Below are 15,606 nucleotides of genomic sequence, written 5' to 3'. Positions count from 1 at the left end.
AGCCCGATGCGGGACTCGATCCCGGGACTCCAGGATCATGACCTGAGCCGAAGGCAGTCGCTTAACCAACTGAGCCACCCAGGCGCCCGTGCTCACTGCTCTTAAGTAGCTCACACATTTAGTGGTAAGAGAAACGTGTAAATTAGTGATTACATTCTATATAATAAGTACAATAAACGTAGATTAAGGAGAACTAGTGTAGTCCCAATTTGTTCTGTATTTATTTTTCCTATTTTTATATAAAAATCTTTGGGAGGGGCGCCTGGGTGGCTCGGTCGTTAAGTGTCTGCCTTTGGCTCAGGTCATGATCCGGGGGTCCTGGGAGCGAGCCCCACATCAGGCTCCCTGCTTGGAGGGAAGCCTGCTTCTCCCTCTCCCACTCCCCACTGCTTGTGTTCCCTCTCTGTGTCTCTCTCTGTCAAATTAATAAAATCTTTTAAAATATATATATATATATATATATTTGGGAAATAATCTCTTACCTGTTTAATTCTGAGGCTCCTGATTGACGTGGGAGCTACAGTAGGTTCCCCAGAAGGAGGAAGGCTAGAGTGAAGCCTGGAGTGAACAAAGCGCCACACTTCATTCAGTGCTTGCAATGTGCAGTATTATTTTTGCCATAAAAGTATTAGTTAATTCATTCAACTTAGGTATCTACAGGGACTGGGAGAAAATTATGCCAATAATGAAAAAGTATAAAAGATGGGTTTCTGTATATGGGGAAAAAGGAAATTGCTATAAAAGACTCTTTAATAACCCTTTTAAAAACAATTTAGTCACAGCCACTTGCCTTCTTGGAAGAAGATATTCGGGAAGTTTTAAAAGAAGAAACTGGAACAGATATATTCCTCAAAGAGGAAGATGAACCTGCTTACAAAAGCTGCAAACAGGAGGTAATCTTTTAGTATTGTTTTTAATGAAAGTCTTTATTTTAAAAATAAAAGTGACTTTACCGTAATGTTTCTATTGTAAATTATTCATTCTAGCATACAGCTTCCGTAAAGAAAGTCAGAAAATCACTAGTCTTAGATAATTGGGAAAAAGAAGAACCAGGTACTCAACTATTGACTGAAGACATTTCAGACATGCAGGTTGGTAAAGAATTTTTTTGTTGTTGTTAAGATGGTTGCTTTAAGTCCTGCTGGTTCTTGTTTCTTACTCATTGTGTCGTTAGTTCATTAGAGATTCATAGTTTCCTTTAGTATTTATTTTGCTTACTTCAGAAAGAAACTATTAACTGTAGAGAATATTTACTTCCTTGCTTTTTATATTTGTTTTGTTTTGAGAGGAGTTCGCTCTCTTATGTATGATGTCAAAAAATGGTAGTTCTCAAAACTTTAAATTTCAGTGTTTATCTTTGGTTAATTTCTGAAATATTTAATTTTACTACATTACTAGAAATTTCCTTGGAGCCAAAAGCTTTCTTGGAGGGAAATGAACAGGGCTTCCACCACCACTTACTCAGTAGTTCCTCCATTTGTCTCCATTTTTGAATTAGTTATTTTCCTCTTTCTTTTTTCTCTCTTAGTCAGAAAATATATTTACAACATCTTTATTAATGATACCATTATTGGAAATACATGACAATAGGTGCAACTTGACTCCTGAAAAACAAGATATTATAAATTCAACCAACAAAACATATACACTTAATAAAAAGAAACCAAACCCTAACACTTCTAAAGTTGTCACATTGGAAAAGAACCTTCAGGTATGAATTTATAAGTTTCTTTTAGTGATTTTTGTTGTTGTTTATTCAGTTATCACTTTGGACTTACTGATCACAAATTATACCTTTTCTTTTTAGATTCAAAACTGACTATAACAGTAACTAAACATTCATCATTATTTTGTCACTCAAACTAGATTTGGTTTTTGAGAGACTCATTCATCAGGGCACATATAAATTAAACAATTGAAGTTGTAGCCAGAGTCTCTTCTGGTGATTTCTTAAGCACAATTTCATTTTTAAACTAAAGATATCTAAGTCTCCTTCTCTTCTGTAACAAATATGTGTAGCCCTAATTGCTATCTTGAAAGGGTAAGTGGTTGGAAGCAGTTTCAGCTTGATTTTGTTGGTATGATTGTTTCCAGTGAACTTTTTGGCTCAGAAGTTGTAAAACAAAATTCTTTTTTCTGTTGCTGTGCAGCCATTATGTCGCAGTAAATGAAGGCTGGAAAATTTTTTACTACATTATCTTAAGAATTCAACCCAACTAGTTTGAGAGTTCATTGAGGAAGAAGTTCTCTTCTTCATACCACAGTGACTGCAGCACTAGCATTCCTGACATTTAAGCAGTCCTTGAACACATCTTTAGCAATCAGATGTGGCCACCTCATCTCTGTCTTTAGCTGCTGCCCTTCAAAGAGCCATGTAGCACATTCTCTTAGTCCATCTTAAATGGTTTGATTTCCCAGTGTTCAACACAGAACTTTTCAGGAAAATATATTACTTAGCAGGTCATACCTGTAATGTAGTAATCTTTATAATAAAGGAAGAAAACCAATGAAGCAAACACAAACTTGACCTTGTATTATGGATATATTTCCTAATTTGCAAAACATAAAGCATTCTCGGCTCATTTTTTGACATTACATCCTCTCTTTAAATCTTTTGCAAAATTTTGAAGCAATAAAGACTGACATTTCTTTCTGTGTTAAGACTGATTTGAATTGGGGGGTTGTGGGTAGAAAACTTTTCAACTGCCTCCACAGGTCTATGAACAATGTAGATAGTTAAAAAAGATGGACTTTTTAAAAATAAAAATTATTTAATTAAAATAAATAAAGAAAAAGATGGACTTAAAAAAATTGACCATAAATATTTCAGTATGTATTTTTAAAACATTGTTTAATAAAAAGAATCACAGTGCCATTATCAAAACATGTTTACAGTGATTATCATTAAATATCCAGTTGGTTGAAATAATTGACTTTTAAAAGCGTAATCAGTTGTAAAGTGGAGTGGATAGTTATTTTAGTAATCTTCACATCACTATTAATGTTTCCTTCATAGTCAAATTGTGAATGGGAAACAGTGGTTTATGGGAAGACGGAAGACCAACTTATCATGACTGAACAAGCAAGAAGATATTTGAGCACTTACACAGCTACGAGCAGCACTTCAAGAGCTCTCATACTGTAATTGTTATTAAAATGGATGAAATGCCCCACTCTTACTGTATTCTATACTAAATTAGGTTGCAATGAAATTTTTGTCAATTAATTGTTTTTAAAGTTTTAATACAGCCCTAAAACGGTTTACATCTTTTTTCATATTGGACGGGCAGGAAGCCCAGCCACTTAAGTAAGGGGTCGGTAATTTCATAGTTAATTTTTTTAAGAGATGAGATTTTAAAAAATTGTTTTTAAAAGAACAAGATGGGAAAACCATATTAGAATGTTATGGATATCCTAAAAGTAAGTTTTCACGTATTTTCTCCAGAAGATGTATGTTGCTACTCTCCTGATGCTGCAGTTTTGTTACAGATAGGTTTAGGAGTATGTATGGTTTCTGTAATTAGTCTATGTATGGGAAGCACACATGGTTTTATGAAGTACTTTAGCCTACTTGGGCTACCATTTACAAAGAAATACAGTGGGAAGAAATTGAAAAGAAGGAGAGAAAGTTGCACTACTAATTTTTGGTATTTTTCAAAAACAATAAAATGAACTACAGTGTTAAATGTATTTATTTGAGCATAGTACTAAAAACAAGAAGCATTGAAAAAGGTTTTTTTCCTTATTAGTAAAGAGTCAGTATTTTCTTCATAAATCTCAGAAGAGCTGAGAGTTTTGTTGAATGTATTGTACAGTATGTAGGAGCAAGAAGACTTTGTAAATTGGAAAGAAGTCTTTTTATAATTTATTTTCATTTTTAAAGCTTAAATGTAGATATTTATACCTATCCAGGGTGTCTAGAAGCCAGTGTTGTTTCCTGTTATTTACAGCTAACATAAAGAACAATTTTGATGTTTAAGTATGAAATATGAAACAGTAGTAAGTTATGGCTGCAAAGAATACAGTAGCTATACTGTATGTCACATCTACCTAAATATTGCACTATGCCCTTTAAATCATGTTGGTTATAAAGTAGTTCTAAAAATGTACTAAATAATAATTTAATATTTTCTTTTTAAATTATATGGGGGGGTCATATAAATTAATCTGGTGATTTGTATATGTGTTTGAAATTTTTGCATTTTGTTTAAACAAATAATATGGTACTTTGGTCCCTAAAAACAGTCTGCACTTAGAAGTTTATTATATTTACTCAGTGTTTCAGAAGTAGAGAACATTATCTTTTATTTATAAAAATATTTTGTCCTTTTATAAATGTTTGTGTTTCTCTACAGGTTACAACAGTTGCTTCAGTTGCCTGTTTTAGGTGTTTGCACTTATTTCTTTTTGAAAGAATGTCTTTATTTGCTTTTGTGTAGAGATTTTATGTACTTTCTTTTGAGACATATAATGGTGTGCTGTCAACTTAAACACTGACAGGCAAATAGAATTGTACACTGTAGTTGTAATTATTTATAATTGACACACTCTCTCCCTCTCCACTCCTGAAGTATGCTGCTATAGAAAATAGCAGAATCGGCTTGCTGCTATGAGAGACGGAAAGAGCCACCACCACTTGCACTGTGTGAAAAGGTAAAAAGCAAATGATGGCAAGTTCTCAAGTTAACTTCATGGAATCAACCATTACCAGGCAAATTCTTGCAAATGCCAAAATACTATGCCTTAAAACAAAGACGGCTTAAGATTTTCTGATGTTTTTATGTTAGTAGAAATGGTAATACTAAGTATTTTAACGCCTAGCTCTTGAACAGTAGACCTAAGAGGGTTTTAAGCTCTTTAAATCCACTTGCTCATTTTTGCATATTATATGTAGTGAGAAGTGAAGAAAATGTATGGTACCAAGATTATGCCTCGTTGATAACAAATAGATGACCAATTTGAATCTTCTTAGCATGTTTGTTAAGTCTGTTGATTGCTTCCTAATTAGTGAACTTCTCACAGAAATATCACTTTATAAAACCAATGATTGTAGCAAAATCATACTGGATCATTTCAATTTCAGTTACTTTGAACTAATAGCACATAATGGTTTTTGTTTGTTTGTTTGTTTGTTTTAATGTAGCCCATAGCCCTTAGCTGGTTTGGATGTACATAGTTTCCAGTCACCAAAGTATATCTTGGAAGAGCTATATTTTTTTAAAGCGTAATTTTTCTTGAGCATTAAATTATCCCAAGTGTAATATATTGCAGATAAGCCTGGGCTTATTGGACATAGTACATATTTGGGTTGGTATTGGTTGAATCCTTTAGTTAACTGCTTTGTTGCTTTTTGCAAGAAGATTTTTAATTTTAAACATGTCAGGCATCTTAAGTCACCTTTATACTGTTGTGTTCATTTGAATTTCTTTCAGTATGTTATAAAAATGCCGGACATACATGTAGCAGCCATACTTGCATGGAAACTGACTACACATATATAATACTGCATTTTGTTGTAAGGTTTTCACATTAATACAGCAATTACCCTGACAAATAAATGGAGTCTTTTGATGTATGGGAAAACTTTCCATTGTTAAGAGAATCTTGCATACAATGTTGACTATTAACATCCATAATAAAGCATCTGTGTACAAGCTGACCTGGCATTCCTCATTTCATTTTGGTTTTGTGTTTTATGGTATTGATTGAACCCTTAAGGACTTAACCCAACATTCTGTTTTAGACTTCTTTTTCTCCTTTAGTACTACCTATACAGGTGATTTTATCTGTTAACAAAACTTGATCTCATTATCAAGAAGTGGAAATACTTACACAGTCTCTTTCAGAGCCATATTTTCAACTGCTTTTAGATATTTCCATATGACTTTTCTGCTAACACCTTAAATGCAACATGTTCTCTTTTTCCCAACTTGGACCTCCCCTTCCTTTTTTTCTCTCTCTTAGTGGTGTTGCCTTCCCTTTTATCACCCATTGAGAAACCTCCTGCCTCCCTCACGTCTCCACATTGAAATCCGTTGTAAATTCTCTGCCTAGGGGTCCCTGAGTGGCTCAGTAGGTTCATCGTCCTGTTCTTGATCTCGGCTCAGGTCATGAGATTGAGCTCCATGTTGGGCTCCACGCTCAGCACAGAGTCTGCTCGAGATTCTCGCTCTGCCCCTCCCTGCTCTCTCTTTAAAAGTAAATAAATAAAATCTTTAAAAAAATTTCTCAGCCTGCCTAAGGCCTTTGCTCTAATTCTATTCCTTCATCTCTTACGTGGATTGTTGCACTGATTACTCTGATTTCCATTCTATAGAAATATGAATAAATTGTGCCAGTGACATCAGGGTGTCACCTGCAAGGCCAAATGGTCACCCAGTCAGGTCTGTGCAGTATTATATTGCCTCTGAATTTGTCACCATCTGGATTTTACCTTTCTAGGCTTAGAAATCTGATGGATTAACCCACCAAAAATGAGTTTACCCTTCAGTAGAATGCTTATCTCAAATGTGCAAGACTGACACATGACACTAAAATGCCAATCTATTAATTTACAGTGTAAAATACAACTGCTAAGAGGATAAACATAGGGGCGCCTGGGTGGCTCAGTCGTTAAGCGTCTGCCTTCGGCTCAGGTCATGATCCCAGGGTCCTGGGATCGAGCCCCGCATCGGGCTCCCTGCTCAGCGGAGAGCCTGCTTCTCTCCCTCCCACTCCCCCTGCTTGTGTTCCCTCTCTCTCTGAGTCTCTCTCTGTCAAATAAATAAATAAAATCTTTAAAAAAAAAAAGGGTAAGTATAAAATAATGTGAAAGCATAAAATAATAAAAATAAAAATAAAAAATAATTCTCCTTCACTTCCTAATGTAGACCTGGTGACTTGGATCTTCCAAGAACATGTATGTGCATGCTTCTATCTCCATGCCTGTATTTGTAAATGTTTTCTCTGCATGATTGTTTTGCTTTGTCTCCTTAGCCTTTTAAAATTTTACTCATCCTTGATGGCACAGATCTGTGAATCATTTCCTGATTATCCTAGTGCTTCCATAAAACTTTCCCACTAGACTTTGAAGAGTGGGGATTGCTATTTATAGCTCCTTGTCTAGCATGGTGCTTAGCAAATCTCAGTAAGTATTGAAAGAATTTTTAAAAATTAGTCATGACTATCAGGGAATAATAGCCATACTTTACACAACAGATTGATTAAAAATAGCTTTGGCTTCTTAGTTATCTATATGAAACTAGTTTTACTTTATAGTCAATAAACTATTATTTTGTTAAAATCTTTCAGCTCATTTTTATAACCATGTAATTTCTTGCTTGGTTTATGCACCTATAGAGTGGTAGACTTGCCAGCCAATCAGACCTTTAATTATAATGTAAAACAGTTGGTAGTTTTTGAAGAAATACATCCCATTCTGAGAAGTGAAAATTTATTTTTAATTAAGTAGTGGAGGGTAAAATGAATCAAGCGAAATTCCATCGGAACATTAGACTTTCCCCTTCCCTGTTTTTTTTTTTTAAATAAATGGATATGGTCAAGAATATGTGAAATATTATCAGTAGAAAACCAAGATAAAGTGTACCAGGAAAAAAATTACTCACGGCGGACAAATGTGTGTCAAGAGAATGTTTCTGAAAACTTTTTAGTGTGTTGGCATTAGTATGTTAAGAGCTGTTGCATTTGAGCAAACTCAGTATTAAAAGCAGTGTACTACACTGCCCTTATTTCTGAAGGTCTCGGATCTGATGTGCTTATTCAAGTTCCAAGTACAGAATGTGCTAGCTTTGAGTGGATTTCCCTGGCCAGCACAGGGAAAGAGGGAGGGAGATTGACTTTGCTGTGATTTTACTACTGTAATTTTACTAACCATACCTCAAAAGATTGGATCAAATTCTGACACAATTTCCTAAGCCCTAATACAGTTAGCTCTTATTTATTCATTCAACTAGCAACTAATACTTAACCAAGTGCTTACAGTACCTGGTGCTAGGTACTGGGAATACTTGTGGTAAACGGGACATGACCCTTCCCTTAAGGAAGCTGATATTCTAGAAGGGGTATGAATAAGTATGTGACAGAAATAGCATCTATTTTCCTTAGGCCGAAAAATGAGATGGATCAAGTAAGCAGGTTTCCTCGTATTTGTAGATGCTCATTTGAGAATTTGGTCACTGCCTAGAGAGTGCATATACTATGGAGAATTGTTTGGGCTAGCACCGCCCAGGGATCTTGCACCACCCAGAAGTTCACAGCCTGAAAGTCTGAGCATAGTGTAACAGCTGGAGCCATGTGCCAGTCACAAGCATGTTATTTAATCCTCCTGACAACTCTCTCAGGTAAACATTGGTATAATCCACTTTTGTGGATGTGGAAACAGACTTAGGTTAAGAGACTTGTCAAAACACACAGTACAATGCTGAGCTGGGATTCATTTAATCATCTGAGATTTGGATTGATTTTTTAAATTTTATTTTATTGTGTTAGTCACCATACTGGATTGATTCTTTAAAATTATGCGTAAGGCACCGAAGAGTACAGAGTGTACGATTTCATTTCTATAAAAGTACAAAAACAGGCACAAATAGTGTATGCTGTTAGAAGGTAGTTGTTACCCTGGGTGGAAGGGTTGTTGAAAGGAACCCCAAGGAAGGGGGCTTCTGGGTGCTACAATGCTCCATTTCTTGCCGTGGGTGCTAATTTTATGGATGTGTTTAAGTTCGTATAAATCCAAGCTCTACTATTAAGTGCACTCTTCTGTATATATGTACATTATGCTTCAATAACAAATTTTTAAAATTAAGCTTAGGTTGGATAGTAGAGGGAAATAACAGTGCTCTGCCACAGCAAAATGTAACAAATGTACCTTGCAGGGTTCAATTCACATGCTTACAAGAGTCTACAAGAATTATGCACTCAGTTATGAGCTTCTCACTATTCTTCTCTAGCATATGTTGAACCCATTTCTTCTGGTAAAGTAAATTTATACAAGATTTCTATGTGAAGTGAGTGAATTATTCCCTTGGGTGGTATATGCCAAACATACCAAAGTTTTATTTGTAAGAGCTTACTCCACTCCATTGCACGAACTCTTTACTCAAGCCAAACTAAACAGTCACAGTTCCCCATAAATACTCCACAATTACATTTCTCAACCTCTGCTCAGCCTCTTACTTTCACTCCCACCCCACTGGAACATCCACATTCATCAAGTAACCAAATATTCATCTATCTTATGTGGTCCACTAGGTACTTTGCACCTTATCAACTGCATTTCTTTGTAGCATAATGTGTTACTGTCTTTTCAGTGTTGGTGTTCTCTTGACCAACATGCACTTAATTCACTCAGCTGATTAACCCACATTCCTCATTCCCAGGTTCCCAAGTTCCCTGTCGCCCAGGGCTAGTAGGCTGGTAGACCTACTTTAGTTAACTGAACACTTTTTGCTCAACAATGAATACAAATGATAGATGAGAGAGCTTCTACATTTTTTTAAGTTTAATATATTTTACCCAGTATGTCCAAAAATATTACTTTAACATTTAATATACATTATTATTAAGGTATTTGATATTCTTCCCACCCCTCCCCCCCACCACATTCTCAGTCTTTGACATCCAAAGTGCATTTTACACTTGCAGCACATCTCAGTTCAGAGCAGCCACATTTGGAGGGCTCGGTAGCCACATGTGGCAAGTGGCTAGTGTACTGGGCAATGCAGTTTTAAATCACTAGGAATTCACAGAGAAAATGTTCTGTAATTGAGAAGAAACAGTACCTATTTCAGGCCACAGACCAGCTTAGTAAATTACAGTCACTGGAATCCTTCTCCACCTCCCTTTTTCCCTGGGTGTTTTGGAGTTCATTAATTTAATCCCAATTCCTCTCCTTGCTGACCTTGGGACCATGCCTGTCACAAGCTTCCAGTTTCTTCATTGGTAAGATGGAGGTCTACTACCTTCTTAACCTCCATATTACTGTCTCATTTTTTTAAAAAAAGATTTTATTTATTTATTTAATAGAGAGAGGGAGAGAGCACAAGCGGGGGGAGTGGCAGAGGGAGAAGGAGAAGCAGGCTCCCCGCTGAGCAAGGAGCCCAACACGGGACTCGATCCCAGGACTCTGGGATCATGATCTGAGCTGAAGGTAGACACTTAACCAACTGAGCCACCCAGGTGCCCCTATATTACTGTCTCCTTAAGTGGATTGTAAGTTCCCTAAGGGAACGTGTCCAGCGTTTAGCACACCACCTGGAACTATGCAAAACACAAAGGATATAATAGCAAAACCAAGCAGCCCTGCTAGTGTGCTTAAATTCTGAGAGGGCAGGTGGAACTCCAAATGCTATGAAGGAGAGAAATATGGTCCCATGAGAGGTTATGACAAAGGAAACTGATCTGTTTTCCTCAGGAGGAAGTTCTGTGTGAAGGGAGACCTGGCAGATGGAGCGGCAATGAAGTAACTAGGTAAGGAGAGTAAGGCCCTGCGGAGGGAACAGGCATTCCAAATTCAAAGACCCCGAAGCCAGAGTGAAGTGGTGAGATTGGTGGAGGAGGACAGTGCAAACAAGGCTCCTGAAGAGGCAGGCAAGCCCTGGTAGGCCATGTCTCCCCTGGGAAACAGTCTGATGGAGATGAGCATGCAGGATGTGGGCTAGGGAGTGCTCTTGTAGTCAACACCTGAGGAAGGGAAGGGAGCAGGACTGGGTAGAGGGAGAAGTTGACTACAGTGCCATCTCAGTGAAGACCTTGGCCAACTCCTTGGGGAGCTCTGAGTTTCAGGTGGCCCTTCAAGATATCCCAAGTCAGGTGAGGAGACCACACCAGGACGTAGGCCGCACCAGGAGAGGGGCCTGCCCTTGGGTGAGTATTCTCCTCAGAGAGCAATTCATTGACTTCAGTTTCTTTTGTGGAGTGAGAGGCAAGGTCATCTGCTGAGAAAGACAGGAGGAACTGATGGTGTGGGAGGCACTGTCAGAGATCTGAGGAGAGTAAAGAATTTTTAAGTGATTGTTGAGGAAAACAGGGAAGGAATTTGATCAGGGAAACACAGTAGAACTGCCAAGCAGCCTTGAGGACTCGTTTTGGCAAGCATGAGTTCAGGCCCTCTGCTAGGTCCATCATGATGCTTTGGTGTTAATTAAGCCCCACTTGTCCCCTCAGCTGGGGAGCGTGACCACAGGCAGGGGCCCTGAACCGATCCTTAGTGATACACATCTCCTTCACCCTTGGTATCCACTGCTGGGCTGGTTGACCCAGGGCCTCAGCAGAAGAAGCAGACACCTTTTCCATTTGCCAAACGGACACAGCAAAAGGACTGAGGAGCAAGGGAGTGTGGAATGTTATCAAGAGAGGAGGTTCATGGAATAAGGCAGGATACCCTCAACTGGAGGCCACTTAGCCTCTTCTGAATTTCCATTGCACTTTATCTGTCTCCCATTTGTAGCTGTCATTACTTCTGTCCTTCGTTAGAGCTTTTTGTGTATGCCTTGGCTCCTCTTCGAGATTTGTGGCTCTCTGAAGAGCTCCAGCTCCCAGTGGGCTCTCAACAAATATATTCTAAATGTTCCGGAGAGTCGTCTTCTGGTTTTTGGCTCACCTACATTAACTTGATTTATAGCTTAGCCAAGAGTTTGTTAGTGGTGGAGGAAGGAAGCCTGGATCCACGCCTTAGGTTCCTCGTTCATTCATTCTCTCAGCCAGTATTGATCATGGCCTACCATAAACTAGTAAGGATAAACCAGACCTGGTTCTAATCATGGGATTTAATGTTTAGTGGTATAGGGAAGGAAAAATTCTTCCTCTACCTTTCAAGGTCTTCCAGCTGGACTAAGAATTAAATTTACACGAGAAGGATTAACAGAAAAAAACCCAAAGTTTTATTATGTGTGCACAGAGGCCCAATAATGAAATCTGAGACCTAAAGAAATTATCAAGGCATGCAGTTTTTATACATTTTAGACAAAGAGACAATAAATCTGTGAGGAAATGACAGGATAAAGAAAACAGGCATTTGGGAGCTTTAATTAGTAGGGAATTCTTTTTTTTTAAATTTGTATAGACATTTAATTATTTTTTTAAATTTTATTTTATTATGTTAGTCACCATACATTAGTTTTTGATGTGGTGTTCCATGGTTCATTGTTTGCGTATAACACCCAGTGCTCCATGCAACACATGGAATTAATACCCATCACTGGAATTGGTAGGGAATTCTAAGCCGAATTAAAGCTGAGGTAGTTGATTAGAAAAAAATAACAAGATTTGTTTCCATAGTTTCCTTGGCTTTTAAAGTCCCTATCTCTGATGATAAAGATGTATTTTTGCTCTTTAGTACAGGGAGGGCATTTTTTCATATGAAAGATTTGTTTCCTGCTTTTAGGGGGACAGAGGAGGGGCTGAGTGTCCTTGCATCAGCTTTTTCTTATGTAACTTTTATTTAAAATAATCAAGATGTCAAAGGGGCACATTTTGTGATGTCCTGCCCCTGGCCCCTGCAGTGGGGAAAGAGACACACTAAACAAATAACCACCCTAATGAATATATAACTACAAACCACGATAGGCATTCTGAAGGAAAGGAATACAGTGTTTTATGGAGGTCTATAACAAAGGGCTCCAGCTAGTTGGGTGGTTGGGCAGGGAAGGTTTTCCTCAGGAAATGATGCTTGAGTAGAGCTGCAGAAGGGGTCAAGAGGAAGAGAGAGAAAATAAAAGAATATGAACGGAACGAGGCTAAAATTATTTATTGGTTGGCATTGCTATCCAGGCTCTCACAACCTTTCATCAGGGCAGGCTTTCTTGGCTTCTACTGCATCTGCTGAAACAATGCATTCCAAGATCAGAGGCCACAGCTGCAGGGGGTGAGGATGCATGTCTGGACTTGACCTCTGTGTCTTTCAAGGTTTCAAGAGGACACAAAAACTATGGCACCTCTTTGGGGAGTGTTGGAAGGAATGCCAACTCTTAGGACAAACCCTTTGATCTCCTGGTTCTCAATTACCAACTGTAGCTACTTCTGGCAGAATCTTCCTTTACAAATGTGTATAATCTGTTAATATAACTGTGTTGACTCTAGAAAAATCAAACCCAACATATACGATTAGGGCCTTACCAGTTATTGTAATTAGCAGATATTGTGCTTAATATGAAGTCCTACAGGACTCTGGAGTTTATTGAAATAGTATTTTTTTATAAAAAACTTGAAATGACTTAAAGGTGTATCAAGGAAGTTACTGGGAAAATTCTTTAAAAACAATGCAATAATAAATAAAGAATCTACTGGATTTTTGTTAGGTAGTCTTTTAACTTTGAGGTTGGTTGATTGGTTTCTTATCATCCAGTTAGCTCTTGCCCATGATTTTGTCATTTCTGCTCAAGGACTACCAACTCATCCTATTCAAGTCACTGTGCTCAATTATTTTGGATCATAGAAGTTTGAAAGAGAAAGATCTTAGATATCTCTATGAAAAATGAAATTACTATACTACACTCTGCTCTATTAGTTTCCTATTGCTGCTCTAACAAATTACCACCATTTAGTGGCTTAAAACAACACATCTTTATTAAGTCTGGAAGTCAGAAATTTGACGTCAGTTTCATCAGACTAAAATCAAGATGTGAGAAGGCCTTCATTCCTTCTGGAGGCTTTGGGGGAGAATCCATTTCCTTGCATGATCTCGCTCCTAGAGGCTGCCTATGTTCCATGTCTCATGGCCTCTTCCTCCATCTTCAAAACCAGGAACAGTTGGTGGTGTCTTCCGCATGACACATCCCTCTGACATTCCTCTTTCTAGTCAAATCTCCCTCTGTCTCCTTTGTGATTACACTTGGCCCACGTGGAAAATCCATGCTAATCTCCCCATGGCAAGATCCTTAATTTAATCACACCTGCCAACTCCTTTTTAGCATGTTAGGTAACATGCTTAGGAGTTTTGGGAATTCACACATTGACATTTTTGGAGGTCATTTTTCAGCCTCCCATATTAGGCTATCATTGCAGTGTTTGGCAGAGGTTTGTCCATGGGCAAATTTCGATTAATGGGCTCAACATAATATGCTCAGAAATTGTAGTCAATGAAAAGAAGCTGTCCAGAAAGCCCCTTATAAGGTGGACTTTATCTTAAATACTCCTTTTATCCACCCTATTACATTATTTTAGTTTCGTTCTCATTTTTCACAAACTTTTTTTTAAGCATGGAAGAGGGTTTCTCTACCATTCATTCATTTATCCAATAAATAGACATCCATGTATGTGTATGTGGGAAGCATTCTTCCCAGGCATGGGGTCGGGCACACTCTTATTAGGAATCACCATCCATCAAACTACACTGATGTTAACAGAAAAAAAGCCAAAACAGCTCAGCCTAATGTTTGAAGAATATAGGAGCCAAAATTCAAGATATAGAGAAGAAACCTGTGTTGAAGCTTTGGGAAGAGCAGTAGTAGGAATTAGTACAAATTTCTCGTGCCTTTGGGCTAGAGTGTAAATAGGTGGGCCAAGTATCTTGAGAGCAGTGGAAGCATGAAGTTTACCATAGAATCACAAGTTGATAAAGCAGATATTTTTTTCCCATTTTTATAAATTTAATTTAAAGTTTGAGGTCAATTCTAGCTCTTAAAGAATGCACAATTACTAAACATTTACTTTCAGTATTTAAGGAAATTTCCTTATAAGTATTTAATTGTCTTCAAGCGTATATATATATGTATATATTAAGTAGGCTTCACACTCAGCATGGAACCTAATGTGAGGCTCGAACTCACCACCCCAAGATTAAGACCTAAACTGAGATCAAGAGTCAGATGCTTAACTGACTGAGCCATCGGGCACCCTCTCCAAGTATATTTTAAGCATATACTCTTTTTTAAATATGAAAGAGAATTTTAGTAAAAGAAATCTTGTGAAGTAACAGCTACACCTCACGACCTGCCCTTTAGAATTCGTTAACTGCAAGCACTTGCATGGCTCAGTCGGTTAAGCGGTTAAGTGTCTGCCTTTGGCTCAGGTCATGATCCCAGAATCCCTGAGTCCTGAAATCAAGTCCTGTTTCCCCGTCCCCCACCTACCCCCCAACCTCAGGGCTCCCTGCTCAGTGGGGAGTCTGCTTCTCTGTCCCTCCCCTGGCTCGTGTTCTCTCTCTCTCAAATCAATAAATAAAATCTTCAGAAAAAAATAAAATTAGTTAACTGGTAACTTGTTTCCTCTCTCCGGTACTCAGAGGTGGTATGCAGCCCATTTTCCTGCTCCTTTGTCCCAGATCTGCTTGTGAGATGGTAACAAGCCTCCTTTTTAGGTTTGTTTCTCGGGCCCACCTCGCAGTTCTTCCTGCTCATCCCTTCTTCCGTTATTGTGTGAGAGAAAGTAGCTGAACTGGGGTTGGAGTAGCTGTAATTGTAGAAGCATTCCTTTCACAAAGGTGGGACTACAACCCAAGGTTAGTTTTGTTTTTGTTTTTTTTTTTAAGATTTTATTTATTTGACAGAGAGAATGAGAGAGAGAGCATGAGAGGGGGAGGGTCAGAGGGAGAAGGAGACCCTCTGGCTGAGCAGGGAGCCTAATGCGGGACTCCATTCTGGGACTCCAGGATCATGACCTGAGCCGAAG

At 38.1% G+C, this 15,606-nt stretch overlaps 1 protein-coding gene across 2 annotated transcripts in view; it reads left to right on the top strand.

Moving 5' to 3' along the window:
• Positions 1-5,659, top strand: part of MYBL1 (MYB proto-oncogene like 1) — a 39,237-nt gene extending 33,578 nt beyond the window's left edge. The window contains exons 13-16 of one of the 2 annotated variants that reach the window (XM_035011264.1): positions 777-893; positions 987-1,091; positions 1,529-1,711; positions 3,017-5,659. In XM_035011264.1, coding sequence (XP_034867155.1) covers positions 777-893; positions 987-1,091; positions 1,529-1,711; positions 3,017-3,145 — 534 coding nt within the window. In that variant the 3' untranslated portion in view covers positions 3,146-5,659. The remainder of the gene's footprint in view (positions 1-776; positions 894-986; positions 1,092-1,528; positions 1,712-3,016) is intronic. The other variant, XM_035011265.1, reaches the window with a different exon arrangement.
• The last annotated feature ends 9,947 nt before the right edge of the window (positions 5,660-15,606 follow it).

This window comes from Mirounga leonina, unplaced genomic scaffold (assembly GCF_011800145.1).
Source record: "Mirounga leonina isolate KUSES-001 unplaced genomic scaffold, KU_Mleo_1.0 Mir_165, whole genome shotgun sequence".
NCBI lineage: Eukaryota > Metazoa > Chordata > Mammalia > Carnivora > Phocidae > Mirounga > Mirounga leonina.
The sequence above is the reverse complement of the archived record's forward strand: the minus strand, read 5'-3'. Positions and strand labels throughout refer to the sequence as shown.